The sequence below is a fragment of the Terrapene carolina genome, unplaced genomic scaffold, assembly GCF_002925995.2.
Source record: "Terrapene carolina triunguis isolate 2854851 unplaced genomic scaffold, T_m_triunguis-2.0 Scaffold139, whole genome shotgun sequence".
In the NCBI taxonomy this organism is placed as follows: Eukaryota; Metazoa; Chordata; order Testudines; family Emydidae; genus Terrapene; species Terrapene triunguis.
The window spans coordinates 3844131-3863385 of NW_020664490.1; the positions used below are offsets into that span (position 1 = coordinate 3844131).

A 19255-nucleotide genomic window follows, 5' to 3' on the forward strand; every position below is an offset into this window, starting at 1 on the left:
CAGATTGAGGTGTCATTAGAGGAGGCTTTGGAACAAATTGATAAACAGTAATAAGTCACTAGGACCAGATAGTATTCACCTAAGAGTTCTGAAGGAACTCAAATGTGAAACTGCAGAACTACTAACTGTAACCTGTAACCTATCATTTAAATCAGCTTCTGTACCAAATGACTGGAGAATAGCTAATGTGACGCCAATTTTTTAAAAGGGCTCCAGAGGTGATCCTGGCAATTACAGGTCGCTAAGCCTGACTTCAGTACCAGGCAAACTGGTTGAAACTTTAGTAAAGAACAGAATTGTCAGACACAGATTAACATAATTTGTTGGGGGAAGAGCCAACATGTTTTTTGTAAAGGGAAATCATGCCTCAGCAGTCTACTAGAATTCTTTGAGGGGGTCAACAAGCATGTGGACAAGGGAGATCCAGTAGATATTGTGTACTTAAATTTTCAGAAAATTTTTGACAAGGGCCCTCACCAAAGGCTCTTAAGCAAAGTAAGCTGTCATGGGATAAGGAGGAAGGTCCTCTCATGGATTGGTAACTGGTTAAAAGATTGGAAACAAAGGGTAGAAATAAATGGTCAGTTTTCAGAATGGAGAGAGAGAGAGATAGTAGTGTCCCCCACGGGTCTGTATTGGGACCAATACTATTCAACATATTCATAAATGATCTGGAAAAAGGAGTAAACAGTGAGGTGGCAAAATTTGCAGATGATACAAAACTACTCAAGATACGCAGGCAGACTGTGAAGAGCTACAAAGGGATCTCTCAAAACTGGGTGACTGGGCAACAAAGTGGCAGATGAAATTCAATGTTGATTAATGCACATTGGAAAACATAATCCCCACTATAGTAACTCCTCACTTAAAAAGCAACAGAGAGTCCTGTGGCACCTTTAAGACTAATAGATGTATTGGAGCATACACTGACGAAGTGGGTATTCACCCACGAAAGCTTATGCTCCAATAAATCTGTTAGTCTTAAAGGTGCCACAGGACTCTCTGTTGCTTTTTACAGATCCAGACTAACACGGCTACCTCTCTGATACTCCTCAAAGTCATCCCGGTTAACGTTGTTGCTGATCAATTAGGGAACATGCTTGTTTAAAGTTGTGAAATGCTCCCTTCTAATGTCGTTTGGCAGCTGCCTGTTTTGTCCACTGCTTGCAGGAAGAGCAGCCCGTTGCAGCTAGCTGGTGGGGGCTTGGAACCAGGGTGGACTAGCAGCCCCCATATCAGCTCCCTGCTCCCCTAAGTTCCCTGTGCAGCAGCTGCCTGCAGTTCAGCTGTGTCCCTCCCGCCACTGCCATGTGCTGCTCCTGCCCTCTGCCTTGGAGCTGCTCCCAGAGACTCCTGCTTGCTGTACGGGGGGAGGGGGGAAGAGGAGGGCTAATGTCAGGGTGTCTCCCCCTCCCCCCTGCTCCTGCACCCCGGTTACCCCATCTTCCATAGAGCTGGGGGGGGAGAGACACATTACGGAGGGAGCTTCTAGGAGTAGCTGCAGTCTCAGCAGGTCTCAGCAAGCTTATTTAATTAAAGGGCAATGTACTTAAGCCTGAGGTCAGCTACTTAAAGGGGAAATGTGCATTTTTTTCTCTCACACACAGGGTGTGTGTCTGCCCTCCCTCCTTTCCTGCTGCCTCCTAGAGTGTGGGAGTTAACCGTTGAGGGCTCAGTCAATTGCTAGTTCATTTAGCAGTGAGGCATTCCCTGAAAAATATCCCACCCTCTAACTCCTCCACCTCAACCAAGCTTCACAATCATCATCACTGTGTACCAGTATTAAATTATTTGTTTAAAACTTATAGTGTGTGTGTGTATGTATGTATATATATGTGTATGTATATATAATATAGTCTTTTGTGTGGTGAAAAAAATTTCCCTGGAACCTAACTCCCCCATTTACATTAATTCTTATGGGGAAATTGGATTCGCTTAACATCGTTTCGCTTAAAGTCGCATTTTTCAGGAACATAACTACAACGGTAAGTGAGGAGTTCCTGTATACATATGAAATGATGGTGTCTAAATTAGTTGATACCACTCAAGAAAGAAATCTTACAGTCATTGTGGCTAGTTCTCTGAAAACATCCACTCAATGTGCAGCGGCAGTCAAAAAAGCAAACAGAATGTTGGGAATCATTAAGAAAGGGATAGATAATAAGACAGAAAATGTCATATTGCCTCTATATAAATCCATGGTACACCCACGTCTTGAATACTGCGTGCAAATGTGGTCGCCCCATTTCAAAAAAGATGTATTGGAATTGAAAAAGGTTCAGAAAAGGGCAGCAATAGTGATTAGGTGTATGGAATGGCTTCCATATGGGAAGAGATTAATAAGACTGGGACTTTTCAGCTTGGAAAAGAGATGACTAAGGGGGTATATGATGGAGGTCTATAAAATCATGACTGGTGTGGAAAAAATAAATAAGGAAGTGTTGTTTACTCCTTTTCGTAACACAAGAACTAGGGGTCACCAAATGAAATTAATAGGGAGCAGGTTTAAAACAAACAAAAGGAAGTATTTTTTCCACACAACACACAGTCAGTCTGTGGAAGTCTTTGCCAGAGGATGTTGTGAAGGCCAAGACTATAACAGGGTTCAAAAAAGAACTAAAGTTCAAGGAGGATAGGTCCATCAATGGCTATTAGCTAGGATGGGCAGGGATGGTGTCCCTATCCTCTGTTTGCCAGAAGCTGGGAATGGGCGACGGGATGGATCACTTGAGGATTGTCTGTTCTGTTCATTCCCTCTGGAGCACCTGGCATTGGCCACTGTTGGAAGACAGGCTACTAGGCTAGATGGACCTTTGTTCTGACCCAGTATGGCTGCTTTTTTGTTCTTATGCTCTTTTACCTGCAAAGGATGAGGCCATTCCAGAAGTCTCCTAGGCTATTTGTTGCCATAGAAGGCAGAATTCAGGGGCAGGCCATTTCCACCCAGAGAATCTCGAAGTGGGTCTCAGAGTGCATTACGCTCTATCAGTTGTTGGGGCAGTCCCCACCAGGTGGGATTCAGGCCCATTCCGCGAGAGCACAAGCATCAACTACGGCCGCGCTCCACAATATGTCCCTTATGGACGTATGTAAGGTGGCCATATGGAGTTCGGTACACAACTTTTCTTCTCACTATGCCCTGGTGCAAGACTCTGACAGATGCCTCATTTGATGCAGCGGTCTCTGTTCTATGGTGCAGTCATCTTCCTTGCACCCTTCTCTTATCTAGATACTGCTTGTTAATCATCTTCAGTGGAATACAATAGGGACCGTCACTCGAAGAAGAAGAAGGGGAGGTTACTTACGTGTAACTACCCTGTTTCCCCGAAAATAAGACAGTGTCTTATATTAATTTTTGCTCCCAAAGATGCGCTAGGTCTTATTTTCAGGGGAGGTCTTATTTTTCCTGGAGCTTCGGGGCCTAATATTCCGGGGTGGCCTTATTATCCGGGAGGTCTTACTTTCGGGGGATGCCTTATATTACAGCGAGAGGCAAAACTGGAAGTAGGTCTTATTTTCGGGGGATGTCTTACTTTCGGGGAAACACGGTAGGGGCTCTTTATGATGTGTGGTCTCTATCTGTATTCCAATCCCGCCCTCCTTTCCCTCTGCTGCAGATTTGTTAGATTTGTGGTAGAGAAGGAACTCAAGGTGCAGTCAGTCCGCCTTGCCCTTTATCGTCTTGGGCGAAACCATGAGGCAGTACAAGGGCGTATGCGTGGACTGATGGACATTCCTACTTTGAAAAGTTCCAAGCACACAGCGCATGTGCATAACTCTCAGTAGAATACAGATAGGGACCACGCATCTCAAAGAACCTCCAGTAACATGTAAGTAATCTCCCCTTCTGCACAAATTCTGCATTGCACAGTGGCGTAGAATTCTCTCAGGAGTAAATTAAAGGTGAAAGGTTACTACTTTATTACTGCTCCAGTGCAGCAAAAAGGAAGACTTCAATATTTGCCTCCAAATAAACTCTTGCCACTTAGTTTTCCTAAGGAAGATCCAGATTTCTGTACAAAAATGTGCCCTCCTGTAATATATCTGTGATCCTACAAAGCTAAACATTTATTGTTGTCATCAGACATTTAAAAAAAAAGAAAATACCTGAGCTTTCAATCTCTGCAGAAAAATCATTGGTTCACTTGCTGATCATTACCTTGCTTGACTACTGCAACTTCCTCCTCTCTAATCTTCTTTGCCTCATTCCCTTGGTTCATTCCAAAATGCCCATCTCAAAATCATCTTTCTTGCCTTTCAGTTGCTAATTTACAAAGATTTATTAACTGATAATTTTTTAAATAACTTATCTTTACTTCCACCTTCGAGTCACTTCACTGTATCCCCATGGAATGTTGCATCAAGTTCAAACTTTTTGTCTTCACTTTCTTATGGACCTGTATTTTGCAGCAACCATGCCCATGTCTCCTTTCACAATCCCTTCAGTCTGCTCTGTTTTGCCACGTTTGCCTGTCTCCATCCTCAACCCCTACAGGGACATAAGCCTTGATGTCCCTTTTGTTTTCTCCAACAAATGTCTCGCAGATTCCATATTGCCTTTTATACTTGAAATGGTCTTCCAAAATCTGTTTGTCAAGTCTTCATCATTACCTCATTCAGATCATCCCTAAAAGCATATTTCTACAACATCACCTAGAAAAACAAGTATATTTAGTTACAAAATATCAAACCTTGTAACAGCCACATAACCAACAGCTATACGGCCAATAAGACCTTAACTGAGGAATCTTATTTCTGTAACTTGTGTCCTCTCCCGCAGCACATTACTTTTGGATGTTGGATCTTAATTTGTCTGTTAAGTCCACTTAGACTATAAACTCTTCAGGGCAGGGGCTTGTCATTCTTGTGTTTTCTGGGCAGTACCTAGAACACTTGAGGGTGATCTAAAATGAGCAATAAAGGGAAACACTTATTTAAGGTATATTAGGGAAATGTCCAGTGTACATTGTAACTTCCTATTTTGCTTGAACTATAACACTTTTTTTTTTCTGTAAATTGCAGATTGTGAGCCATGCCTTTAGTAAAGAGGAACATTGAACCTAGGCACCTCTGCCGAGGAGCTCTTCCTGAAGGAATAACTAGTGAACTGGAATGTGTCACCAACAGTACCCTTGCTGCTATTATACGGCAACTAAGCAGTCTGAGTAAGTCTCTATAGTTTTGTACTTTTGTTTATTAATGAAAAATTGAGTAGCACAAAGGCTTTGTTTGCTTGTTTTAAATGGACAAATTAAAATTTAAGACTTTGCCATTTGCAAAGTGTATCATAATAATACTTCTGCTCTTATATACTGCTTTACATCTTCAAAGGTCTGTGCAAACAACACCTCCCTGAGGTATCTAGAGTTTAGATGTGGAAAGTGTGGCACAGAGAGACTAAGTGAACTTGCCTCAGGCCCACGTAAATCAACGTAAAAGCCAAGATTAGAACATGCATCACAAATTCCTGGCTTCCAGTCCCTTGCTCAGTCCAGTAGACTACTCTGCTTCTTGGCATTAGATGGCCATAGGAAGTTGGTTCTGTTGTCTTTTAAGGAACTTATTTTTTCTTAGGAATCTGGTTTTCCTTTACTTGCACATGACCTGTTAATACTAATGGGAAGTAAGCACACACATCAGAAAGAGAATGGATGCCATTGTCCCCTTGTAAACAGAGTGACAAACAGTAACTGAGGAAAGTTAGGGTAACAAGAGACTATTAGAAAGAAAGTCTAGATTTGTTTAGATCTATTTCAAGGAAGAGCTTCAATTTTTGTGTATTTTAGAAATTCAGATAATTACAATATTTATGTTAGCTATAGATTTAATATGTTTAACTTTAGACTCTTTTCTGCCAGAAACAGAACAGAAAATGGTTTCATGAAGTAATTTATACAGGTAAAGCTCTTAATTAAAAAGTCTGTTATGTGACTTCATTAGGTTTCCAACTCCGTAAGATAATGGCACTAGATATTATTCTTTTGAGCTTACATTTATTAGGAAAGTTTGAGTCTACTGAACTTGTTTAGAGAGCAGTGAGCTCTGACTAATCCACCCTGTACTAAACTGTGTCCAAGAAAAGTATCATGTTTAAATATGGGTCAGGTGTGAGTCCTGAACCTTTAGCACCACAGCACAGACTCTTACCACCTGAGCGTCAGGATTTAGGAGAAAGCTGTTATCCCGGAATGGGGCATGGACTGCTAGGCTCAGGGATGGCTAGTGGAAGACTAACCTAGCTTGTGTGCGCGCTGTCTCTCTCCATCTATTCTCCATCCCTGGGAGGTCAAAGGAGCTTCTGCCCCATGTGGTGCCCCCAGAGGGGTATTGAGGAAGGGCTACTGGTGCCGTTTGCTGGGTCTGGGGAGGAATGGGGTTAATGGTGGTGTGGCCTGATCCAGCTCTATCCCCTCTCCCTCTGCTCTGACAGCTCTCAGGCTTTCTCAGTGCAGTGTGCATAGGTAGCGTCTTCACTGAAGCGCTACAGTGGCACAGCTGCTTTTTAAGTGTAGACAAGACCCCAGTAAGATTCAGACCTCTTCCTTGAGCTTTGTGCATACAGAATGCTGGCGGCTAACTCTCCATCTTGGATACTTTTATATAGGCTTGGAAGGATTAGATTTTGATTGGTAAATGTTGATTTCAGGGCCAGTCTTAGGGAAAATGGCACACTGGGCAAACTTGCATTTTGGTGCCCCTGGCCCCCATGGGTTCCCCAGGCTTCCCACCCTCCCTTCACCCCAAAGGCCTGCTCCCCTTCCTGCACCCCTAATCCCATAACCCCCTTCACTCCTAACCCCTGCATCCCCCTCCTGCACCCATGTGGGGAAACTGACCTGGATGCACGAAGCAGCTGGCATTGCTGCTCGCTCCCCTCGGGACAGTTGCTCCTCTGTCCTGCACACCCCTAGAGGGGTGGGGGGGGGAGAGTGAGGAGCAACATCAGGGCTCTCTGCATCCAGGTCATTTTCCCTGCCTGGGCTGCGTAAGGAGAGGGAACGAGAGCAGCAGCTGCTGAGGCCTCACAGCACAGGTGGGGAAAGTGACCTGGATGCAGGGAGCTCTGGTGTGTGTGTTGGGGGGGAGGGACAGTGTGAGGAAGAGTGTGTGTGTGTGTGTGTGTGTGTGTGTGTGTGTGTGTGTGTGTGTGTGTGTGTGTGTGTAAATACAGCTAATAAAAGCCAAAGCTGGCCAAAACACCAGCCATGTGCTGCTCCCACTAAAAGGGAACCATCACACTATTTCATCCTTCACATTTCTCATATGAACTACCAGGGCTTGAATTAAATTTTTGCATGAAATTGGGGCAGCCAGAAACCCTGACCCTGGCCTGTCACTGAGCGTCCCCCCGCCCACTCGCACCACCCTCCTGGGGGAGGAGGTGGGGCCAGAGCAGAGCCGCAGCGGCTGAGGGCTCCTCTCCACCCGGCGCCAGCAGAGAGAAGTGGGGGTTTGGGGCTGGGCCGGGTGGAGAGAAACCAGCACCGCAGCCCCTTGGCCGCAGCACGCAAGTACAGCTCTACCTTGATAGAACGCTGTCCTCGGGAGCCAAAAAATCTTACCGCATTATAGGTGAAACCGTGTTATATCGAACTTGCTTTGATCCACTGGAGTGTGCAGCCCCGCCCCCCCGGAGCACTGCTTTACCACGTTATGTCCAAATTCGTGTTATATTGGGTAGCGTTATATCGAGGTAGAGGTGTATAGCGCTGGGCTGGGCCAGCGCACGGCGCCCTCTTTGGCAGGCCGCCCTGGGAAGCTGCCCCGGGTAACTGCCCTGGCCGTCGACCCCAAAGGCCGGCCCTGTTCAGGGCACACACAGACACTGATGGAAAAATATAAATGCTGCTTGAGAACTTACTAGGGTTTGATTTAAGAATATTTTATTTGTATATTTTGCATGTGATGTTGAAAGTTTGTTTTCTAACAGTTATAAAACTTCAACATTTTGAATCTTATAATCTACTCTTATTAAATAATTGTCGGACCCTCCCATAATTTCCCACAATTGTGAAAATTTAAATAGATAAAAATGTTTATTTTTAAGCATTTTTTTTATCAGTCAAAACTATAAAAAAATCAAATTCTGCCAACCCTATTTTTATAGTAGTAGTATTAATATATTGCAAGTCTCTTTTCACTTTCTCAGATTGCTGCCCTGTGAACTCTTATATCCTATCCTGTGCCATCATGCTTGCTTTTACATTACTTCTCAACTGAGGTTAATGTTGTGCTAATTGTAGCTACTTAAACATTGTAGTGTCATTTTTTTCATCCTTGTGACGGACACCTCAAGAGTAGCAAATGCCATCTTAATTTAGTATTCATTACAAATTCAAAATAAAACCAATGTTTAGTCAAAAAGAAAATATATATTTGCCAGTAGTTCTAATTTGCAGCTCTGTTAGCAGTCATGACATATATAGGAATTCCTGTATTTTCCATGGTTTCAGGGTTTTTCCCAGATTCCCACATTGGAGTCACCAGTCAAGTGTTCCCTAAAATGGCTTGATAGGGGAATCAGTCAACTAATGTTTAGATAATTCTGCCTGGCTGAGAAGCAGAGGTGCTCATAAGGGAGTTGAGGAGGCAGAGAAATATAGGTTGGTAGTAACACTAGTGGAACTTGGTGGGGAAAAACAAAATCCTGTCAGACTGAAAGGTTGGGAGAGGGCTTGCCAAGTTGAAGAAAGGGGATTATTTAGGCACAACTGCAACAACGTGGGCAAACGTGTGGAGAAAGTGGAGCAAATAAATAAGATCACACAGAAAATAAAATTGGAAAAGTGTAACAGAAATAATCTTAAGCAAAAAGTACAATTGCATGAAAATTACAATAGCTATGAAAGATATGACAGGGATGAAATAAACAAAACAAGATTTTTAAAAAAACTTCATGAAATATTAAAAACACATGATAATACTTGGCTCTTTATAAAGCACTATTATGGAAGTGCTTTACAAAATAAAGTAACATCCATCCCTATTTGAATATTGGGAAACTGAGGCACAGAGTGATTAAATGACTTGTGGATGGGTACACAGAATCCAGATTTTTCAACTCCCAGTTGAAGAAGGTTGACATTGGCGCACTTCTCTGCATGCCAGGTTTAGGTAACAGGTTTTATATCGACATCAGCAATAGATTCTTGTCTCTAGCTGACGGCCAGATGAGGTTGAGGGCACTTGGTTTCTGTTCGCCTCCATCCTCCACCAATCAGCTATAGATGTCCAGCTCTTCAACCGTGGCTAACAGAGGAGGCCTTTCAGACAATTAAATTGAAAGCCACAGCCCACCAGCAAGGCGATAGGCACGGTCATAATTAGCTGAAGCGAAAGTTCAGTGCCCTGGCGCTTCACAATCGCGAGGCATATTCTTACCAAATGGCAGATGAAGTTGAACTCTGCTTAGCCAGGAGAGACTTAAAGCTGACATTCCATGTGATCTGCAACCTCAGCGGTCAAGAGGTAGTCGCTACAAACGGCATCCTGAATGATAGCCAAGGCCATCCATGTAAATCAGATGATGACATCCTCTCATGCTGGGTGGAACATTATCACAGTGGTCTGAAACACCCTCCAGCCACTGCTTGCCCAGAGCTGAATCATTTGGCAGTCACTGTGATTTCGGACCCAGATGCTTGTACAGATGCACTAACTTTGGATGAAGTGAAGCGTGCCATTTGCAAACTGAAAGAGATGTGCATCTGGCACTGATGGCATCTCCTTATAGCTGCTAAAATGTTCTTTTGACCCTGTAGCGGAATCACTTCTGGTCATCTTTTGCCTGGTGTGAAGAACTGGAACCTTGCCAACCACCTGGAGGGACAGTATTGTGAACTGACTTTATAAGGGCAAGGGACCACACAGTGAATGTAAGAGCTACAGACTGATCACCTTGTTGCCCATGCCAGGGAATGTGTTTGCATATATTCTGCTGGTGCGTTTGGAGTCCTTGCTACATCGGAAGCGTCACCCCCAACAGTCAGACTTTACGACTAACAAGTCCATATTAAACACCATTTGGGCCCTTTGCTTGTTATTGGAGATACTGGGGCTTCTTGAGCTCATGGTGTATGTAGTGTATGTCGATCTGAAGACTGCATTTGATTCAGTTGACCAAGTCATGTTGGGAAAGGCTTTAAAGATACATGTGGGGAATCTTGAAGATCAATAGTTAACAAAGGCTTGATGATATTGAAAAAACTTCAGTGTTGGCCATAGGTCTTCAACATCCTGTTTCTAGTATGTCTGTCTTACTCACAAGCTGCAGCTTCAAAAAAGAAATTTTGATGAAGCTCTCGAGACCTTGGAATGAATCCTTCCGCCCTTCTGCATCCTTCTTCTCACCTGTTTGATAATTATCTAATTTCTTAAAGAGATGGAAATTCATCACCTCAGATTAGTGGAGTTCAGTGTGATAGCAGGACTTCAGCCAGTAGGAAAGTCGAAGTCTGGGGCAGATGACTCTTTGCTTATTCACTGGATCATACTGTTTCCCTTTAATAATACTGTTGTTACTTACACAATATAGTTAAGGACTCTTCTTTTAGCCCATAACCTGTCAGCCTCTCAATAGTTTTGGCTATGCAAGATGAAAACTTTAAGCTACATTCATGTTCATGGCCCTTTTGTATAGTGGGCAAATGCTTCTTTGGGGGATCCATTTAGTTGAAGTATTGAACGAGACCACCAAGAATTAAGTGAGGTTCATTGATGGATTATGAAAATTCTCTTCCACCTGTCTCTATAACACAGCTGATAAGGAGTTTAAATATTTTTTTCTACAGTATATGCCAGACAAGAGTCATTATGGGGAACAGATTCTTTTGTTCTCTGATTTTATCCATGTTTGTACACAGAGAAGGGAGAATAGTTGCTGTCCACTGCTGATTATATCTGAAATGTAAATATAAAAAGCCCTTGGTAATCTTTGCATTGGATACTTCGTAAGTTGAATTTAGTTTATAAATTCATTAATGTACTCAACTAAATTGCTAGTTCTTCTACATTCATTTTTCCTTTTTTATCATTTTTTAAAATGTTGTGTTCTCTCATATGTTTAGATTCCTTTGCTGCCCTTCCCCCATTGCTTACCACCTATCTTTAGTAATAGGCTTTCACAGTTAGATAAATAGTTGTTCAGTTAATGCATTGAAACCCTCTTACTTTGATGTCACCTTACATCAGGGGTGGGCATACTTTTTGGCCTGAGGGCCACATCTCGGTATGGAAATTGTATGGCGGGCCATGAATGCTCACAAAATTGGCGGTTGGGGTGTGGAAGGAGGTGAGGGCTGTGCCTGGGGGTGCGGGCTCTGGGGTTGGGCTGGGAATGAGGGGTTTGGGCTGCAGGAGGGTGCTCCGGGCTGGGATCAAAGGGTTTGGAGGGGGATCAGGGCTGGGGTAGGGGGTTGGGGCACTCAGGGGTGCAGGCTCCAGGCGGCGCTTAACTCAAGCAGTTCCCGGAAGCATGCCCCATCCGCAGGCACTGCCCCCGCAGCTCCCATTGGCTGTGGTTGCTGGCCAATGGGAGCTGCAGAGCCGGCACTTGGGGCGGGGGCAGCATGCGGAGCCCCCTGGCTGCCCCTGCTTCCGGAGCCACGGCACGCACGGAATGGGGAAAGCCCCGGACCCCATCCCCTGGCTGAAGCCCCCACTCCTGCTCCCTGGTGGGAGCTTGAGGGGTGGAGTAAAAGGTCTGACGGGCTGGATGTGGCCCGCAGGCCGTAGTTTGCCCACCCTGCCTTACATACTAGAAGCATATTAGCGGCCTCAAGCACAAGAAAGAAATACTATTTTTTTCAGTCTCAGATACTTTCATTAATAAGCTTAAAAGAAGATAGTCTCTGTAATTAACACTGATAGGTTTTTGCTTCTCAGGCTCATCTGCATCATTGATTTGTTTCTTTTCTGTAACCAGCACTAATCATTTTCATTTCTTTCAGAAGGTAACTTCAGAGACATCTTATTCAATATGTTAATACAGATTTTTGTAGGGAATTAATTGCAATTGATTTTTGCAGAGATTGCTACCAGAGATCAACTACAGATGCATGAAAATTTTGTAGACAAATGTCCCACAAGTTATTTACTGCAGACATTGGAGAGAAATATCATGATGCATATTATTTGATGAAAAGTAGTAGTGATCTTCTCAAAAGACTTAAGTATATTTTGCAAGCCACTTTATCAAGAAGAGTCTAATATGGAATAGTACGAGGATGATACTTGGAACTGCAGGGAGGAACTGCCTTGTGCTGTCAGATATTACAGTAACTATAAGGAAACAGTGGAGATTGAAAGGTTGTTTTTTTTTTTTGCGTGAAGTGGAAAGGACTTTCAATTTATCTATCTACTTGGGGTTGCTGGGGAGGAGCTTTTAAAATTAAGGATTAACAGATCACCTCTGCTTGTAAAAACACTGATCCAGAAATAGTAGTGGGTGATTGCAGTTTGACTTTTGGAATGTGTTATGCATAGATTTCTGGCTGTTTTTGAAAGTGAAGTAACTATTTTTTTTCTTTTTTGCAAATTAATAATTAACTTTTCCAGAAGCTATGTAATACTGTTTTTAAATGGTTGGCTTTTATAGCACAGTCAGTTTTTAATATGGAAGCTATGATCCTCCTAACTTTAGACAGCTTTCAAGTTCTCAGCTTTCCAATTTATCAACTACATGTATTATTAAAAAATCTAATTTAAAAAGTAATGTTCTGAGCAGCTAGAAAAGCTAAGTGTGTCTAAGAAATGGTTTGCGACCATGTTCATTTGAGTTATCTGTTACACTGTTGTTTTACCAGATTGTTGTTGTTGTCAGCAGGAAGTTAGTGTTCCATTCACCATTCATTTTTAGAGCAGTGAGTACCGTTGAAAAATATTTTTCAATGTTCAAAAGAGAAAATTATTCACAAGCAGATCTTTAATAATCTCTTTTACCTCCTTTAAGGTAACTGACACTTATATATTGTTTTTCCTTTTTTAAAGCACTTTGTAAACTTTAGCTTTTGATTTAGCCACATCAGAGGAAATCGGTGAAAGCCAGTAAAGGGCCTGGGGAAGGGTAGTGGAGCAGTTTCTCCCATATAGATAGCTTCTGCAAAATGCAGACTTTTAACATATTTTTTCCTAGCTCTTCTGGTTGTAAAGATGATCTTCTGAATGTGAACAGATGCAGTGTTATCTTATTAAATCTACAAGTACACTGAAACAATAACTCTGAGCTGCAAACAGACCATTCATTTTAATGTAAAGTTAATTCTGAAGTCTGAAGATGAACATTTAAATAGAGGCATTGCTAAAAGTTTGTTTCCCTTTTTTTTCTGGTCCTTATGACTGTTTGTCAGCTGTCCCCTAGACTTTTTTGGGGGCAGGAGGTGGAGGGCAGAAAGGTGGCACAATGCCGTGTCTATCTCCCCACTAGGTGCACTAAGCAGAGCTTGGGCGCACCTCAGGATCTAGCTCATCATGTTATTTACAGATTTTCACACCACATTTAGTGGAGGTTCTACTACTGGGAAACTCCCCCACTCAGAAAAGAGAGAAAATAAAATCAGAATATTGTAAATTTTCCTTCATCACTATTCTGTGAGCATCACTTGTCACTGTTAAATTAATAGACTATCTTTTCCAAATAAAGGATCCAGGAAAGGGGAGGCTCCTCCAGGGTTCTAGAATGTGGGCATTTTTCAATCTCCAGCAATAGATTCCGAAACAGCCAAAAGGATTTTATTGAACAACCCAGCAGTCAATACACAGTGCTGAAGGGCATTTTTGGAATGTCCTTAATTAACCATGTGTACAGTGAAGCCTGGTTATAGGGCACAACTTAAAACTTTAACATAATTCTGCCACTTTGTGCTGCTCACTCTTGTTCAGACGATTAATAAATATATTAAATTATACCTGACTTACTGTGGCTCACTACTATTCCCAGGACTGACTCTGGAACCTTTTAAAAGATAGCAATAACATTGGCTACCATGGAGTTTTCGGCACAGAAGTGGATTTTAATGATTACATGTTTTTGTTAGCAGCTCAGCCACTTAAGGAGATTGTTTAAGTTTATTTTGATCTGTCTGACCATTTGCATTGTATTTAACTGTTCTGGATGTAATACTGCATTGCTAAAGTGCATAGTACGTCTGTATATTGTAATTCTATTATGAGTGTTTAACTGTAATATCATGCTGTTGAAGTAGTGTTTCCTGTGTTTTATAAGTCTTTAACAGATGGCATTCTCTATTTTTCTCTACAGGCAAGCACGCTGAAGACATATTTGGTGAGTTGTTTAATGAGGCCAACAACTTCTACATCAGAGCAAATTCTCTTCAAGACAGAATTGATCGCCTTGCTGTCAAAGTTACCCAGCTGGATTCAACAGTGGAAGAGGGTAGGTAATTGCATAAAAGCACTGAACCAGAAGTGATGTTGACAAGGTCACAGTAATTAATTACACAACAATCACTGTTTTTTCCTTTGGAATAATGCTGAACTGATAGTTCATCATGTTTACTAGGAGGGCTTGCTGGAAAAAATCAGATTAGGTTAATTGGAGAAAAATATTTTGAACCTCTTGAGGACTTTGTGATACAATCCTTGCCTTTCAGGACAGGAGACATAGCTCTTACACTCATGATCTAGGTCATCTTAATAAATCAGAAGTTATTTAATTTAGTCATCAGTGAAATTTTTCCAAATCGTAAAACCATTAAAAGGTTTAGGGCATTTGGCCCTCTCATTTTAAAAGGGGGTGTTGCAGCTTAGCATTGATGTTCATTATCAATGTGTCTCTAGTATGACTGGCTCTAATCAATGCTGTTATAATCTTCTTTCCCTAAAGAAAATGGAGATTTATGTAATATCAGCTAGCTAATATGATACAAAGTTTGAATCACCAGAGACTACACATCCTTGGATCAACACCAAAATTACAGCATCACTTGTTTATGTATATAATTACAAATGAATGACCACATTAATAATATGCATTAGAAACTTGAGGAAATTGCATTAAATAATTTTAAAAACATATTCCTGTGTCCTACCTTTTAAAAAAAAAAAAGCTGAAATGTGCAAACTTGCTTGCAAGTTCAATTTCCTAACATTGAAAAGCTTGTTTTTTTTTAAAATGAAACAATTCAAAGGCTCTGTATAATTTGATGCTGGTTTTTACTAGAATCGTAATGCCAACTGTGTACGTATAAAAATGGATCTCTTTAAAGAAGCTGCTGACTTCAGTGATTAAAAAAATTAGGGCTATATTAGGATTTATGTTTCACTTGTACACCAGAAATGGCATTCAGGTACAAAGGATACCTTCAAGTTGAATTAAAGGAACTCACACACTGTGGATATGCAACTGTAATCACATGCTTGCTTTCAGGAATTGTACTGTTCCTCATATCTTGCAACTGGATTTGCCAGAAGAATCTAGTGTGAAATATAAATCAGTCTTTTTGCGAGTCTTCAGTGAGGGTATTACTGAGGCAGACCATGTCTGAGGCAGCCTAGTCAGGGCCAGCCCTAGGTATTTTGCCTCCTAACCCCCCAGCAAAACAAAACAGAAGAATTTGGCCCCTCTCTTCACAGATGTGTTAATATGGCGCTCAAGGCAATCACCCTGATTGCTCGCCTCTAATGCCGTCACTGAGTGGAGTCAACTGGAGCCCATCAAGCTGGCAGGACAAATTGCCAACTCCTCATTCAGGCCACAAAGCACATGAGAGTTCAAAGCAGCTGCTGAACATGCTCCCTTTACTGGAAGAGTATGGCAACGTACTATGAAAGTCCTATCAATAGCTCCCTGTAAATTACGGTTCCCTAAAATTAGCAAATAATTTTGCAAACTTTTAGATGGTTCAGGAGATTGGAAAAATATGAAACTTTTCACATCTAGATTGCTAGTGACTCAAAGTTCTTATATGGGATGGCTGTTTTGCCTGCTGTATGTAAAGAGTTGCTTATCTCAGTCCAGTTGCTAGTTAACAGATACCTGCTTTGCAAAATCCCAGAATTGGCCTTAACACTTTTTGGCCATCTCAGGAGAGAGGTCAAGAACTAAGTAGTCTGAGAAACTGAGCTATCTTCAGGTGCCTCCTGCATCTTAGGTTTGAGGCACCAATCATTGCTATGGTAAAATGTGAGGAAACTAGCACTACTCATGTCCATATTGAACCTGTTCTTTGATAAATTGGAGGACCTCAATCTTCAGGTCTTTCAATCTGGTACATTTCAGGAGCACTAAATTCACTTAACTAGTTTTAATTTTTTTTAGAAAACATCAGCCCATTTATTCCATTATGGATAGTTTCTGGTCAGCCTATGAAGCTGTAAAGAGACACTCAGAGCAGCTTTTGTTTTGATGTTCATGATTGACTAGATCTGAGGGTCACAGGAGACTCCACTCAAAAGTACTTTCTGTAGTTACCCCGACGCTGCTAATGATCTTTCAAATTAATGAGCCACACACAAACTATTTTAATTCCTAAAATTCACTTCAGTAAAATCAGTTATTAATCAGACACAGTTTTGAAAGCACCATAATACTCCCAATTGGTTTAATATCAGTAGAAAAATGTTTTTTAGGAAGATTTCATCCTAATGTTGTTGTTGGAAACACCATAGTGAACGGGATAGCTAATTGCTGAGGATAATATTTTGATTGAAAAAGCTGCCTGTAATTCTGATCATATCATTTCACATTCAAATAGGTTTAAAAAAGAATTGAGTGTCAAAAACAAATGTTTGCGTACCCACATGTGCTAGCCAGGTGAAAGAGGGACTTGAAGTTTCAAGGTTTTATTCCTAAATCCTCCATCTGCTTAGAAGTTACCAAAGAATCATAGAATCATAGAATATTAGGGTTGGAAGGGACCTCAGGAGGTCATCTAGTCCAACCCCCTGCTCAAAGCAGGACCAATTCCCAACTAAATCATCCCAGCCAGGGCTTTGTCAAGAAGCTAGGTAGTCATGGAGTGAGAGGCTAAATATTGCTCAAAAATGAGGTGGGAGACGGAGCAAAGATTTAGATTAGGTGGTCAATTCTTATCATGTCAAAGGGCTTAGGACTTTCTAGGAGGGAGGGGGAGGAGCGGGGAAGCGCCGTGTCTCCGCTCCTCCCCCTCCCTCCCAGAAAGTCCTAAGCGCCGCCAAACAGCTGTTTGGCAGTGCTTAGGACTTTCGGGCGGGGGGAGGGAGAGTGGGGATGTGGCATGCTCCGGAGAGGAGATGGAGTGGGGGTGGGAAGAGGTGGGTCTGGGTGGAGTGGGGACAGGAAGAAGCGGGCCTGTTCATCCCCCAGCAAAATCGGCGCCTGTTCTTCTCCGGGGAAGCTGTTGCTGCTGCTGCGAAGGTGCTTCCTAGCGTCCTTGCCTGCAGCGGGCTGTGCCTGTGTGAGGTAAGCCGGGGCACTTCCCAACCACAGTACAGTACTGTACAGTGTATATAATGCCTTTTGTCTGTCCCCAAAAAATTTCCTTGGAACCTAACCCCCCGCATTTACATTAAATTTTATGGGAAAATTTGATTCGTTTAACATCGTTTCACTTAAAGTTGCACTTTTCAGGAACATAACTACAACATTAAGTGAGCAGTCACTGTACATTGATCTTTGGTCCGATTCAGTATGGTAATTCCTATGTTCTCACGTGATACTTTGACATGATTTACTATACAAATTAAATATATAAATATTACTTCAGTTTTGCTACTACATATGAGTACTGAAAAGTTTGTTGAAATATTTTCAAATAAAGAACTCTTTAATGTTGCAAAAATTAGATCTGATTTTTGGTCTGTAGTAATATTAGAAAATATCCACAATTAAATATCTTCTTTTCCTCTCTAATAGTATCATTACAGGATATCAACATGAAAAAAGCATTCAAAAGTTCGACCATACAGGACCAGCAAGTTGTTTCAAAGAACAGCATTCCTAATCCAGTGGCTGACATCTACAATCAGAGTGACAAACCACCTCCATTGAATATTCTTACACCGTATAGGTATGGATACAGTCAGTGCCTAAATTCTTGTACGGTGCTATTCATCTCATTTAATGCTAGATACATTCTGACCAGTATAGAGGAGAATGGGTAGGTAACTGTACAGTACAGATGCATTTCTGAACACAGGGTTTCAGGTGTATCCTCAGGTTTTACGAGGTAATAGTTTGAGTCACCCTTTGCACATTGCAAGATGATACAATGTTAACAAACGGAATAAATATAAATAATGCAAGGCCTCGTCAGATTGAACGGTAACAATTTATTAATTTCTAGGTGTTAATATTTTTGGCATTTGAAAAGTAAACCATATTATTAGTTTCATAGATTGGCTTTCTATGAATGTGGAAAATGGCTCATTAGATATAATGTAACATAATTTGGTTTTGCAGTGCTTTGTATATGGAAGCAGCGATAGAAATTATTATATTAAAGATACACAGTCTGAGCACAGAACTGTGAGCCAGACGCACCCAATTTCTAAACCTCATTTTTAGACTAATTTCCTCTATAGCTTTAGATAAGTCACTTAAACTCTATTTTAATTTATCCATGTGCAAAGGAGTGTTGTAAGTTATTGCCATACCAGATGACTTTCAACTAATGAATGTGGTGGCATAAATACCTATATAGAGAGCAGCAGCCCCGCCTTGGTGCAGTGGAAAAGGGACACTTTATGCATACCTGTCGAGTGCAGATAGTTTCTTCTCTCAAAAAATTAATATCTGAAAGTGAACCTAAGAAGTGGAGATGGGTAATTTTTTCATGGACATACAATATGGTGAGTTTTGTGGATTGTACTGAATGGACAACTGGATTTTCATACTGTAAAATAATTGTAAGCTACCATACGGTTATGATGAATAATTGTACTCCATTCCTGCACTCTGGTTGAAATCATCCCATTTCAGAATAATGTAAATCTGAACCTGATTGGTACCACGAAATTGAGGTTGTCATTGAGTATATAAATACTGTAAAGAAAAGGAAGAATATAGTAATTGCCATTTTATTCTGTTTATCTTGAGTTTTGGGTGCTGTTGCTGTTTGTTTGCATTACCTGACTTTTTCCTGGCAAATAGACAGGTACAGTAAGCAGTAGTAAACTGGACTTCATTCTCTGGTTTCCATTAGATTTATAATAGTCTGTTTAAAGAATCTCATTTTTAAGTCTTTTTCTGGGTATTCTGGGTAATACGTTATCATTTCTTTACTTAAAATGTCTTGGATATTAGATTGCTTAAATATGA

At 41.4% G+C, this 19255-nt stretch overlaps 1 protein-coding gene across 4 annotated transcripts in view; it reads left to right on the forward strand.

Annotated features, from left to right (window-relative positions):
* LOC112116915 (wiskott-Aldrich syndrome protein family member 3) overlaps window positions 1–19255 on the forward strand; it is a 168640-nt gene that overhangs the window by 132259 nt on the left and 17126 nt on the right. For all 4 annotated transcript variants that reach the window (XM_026653503.1, XM_029911976.1, XM_029911974.1 and 1 more), the window contains exons 2-4: window positions 5023–5165; window positions 14258–14392; window positions 17852–18005. In XM_026653503.1, coding sequence (XP_026509288.1) covers window positions 5033–5165; window positions 14258–14392; window positions 17852–18005 — 422 coding nt within the window. In that variant the 5' untranslated portion in view covers window positions 5023–5032. The remainder of the gene's footprint in view (window positions 1–5022; window positions 5166–14257; window positions 14393–17851; window positions 18006–19255) is intronic.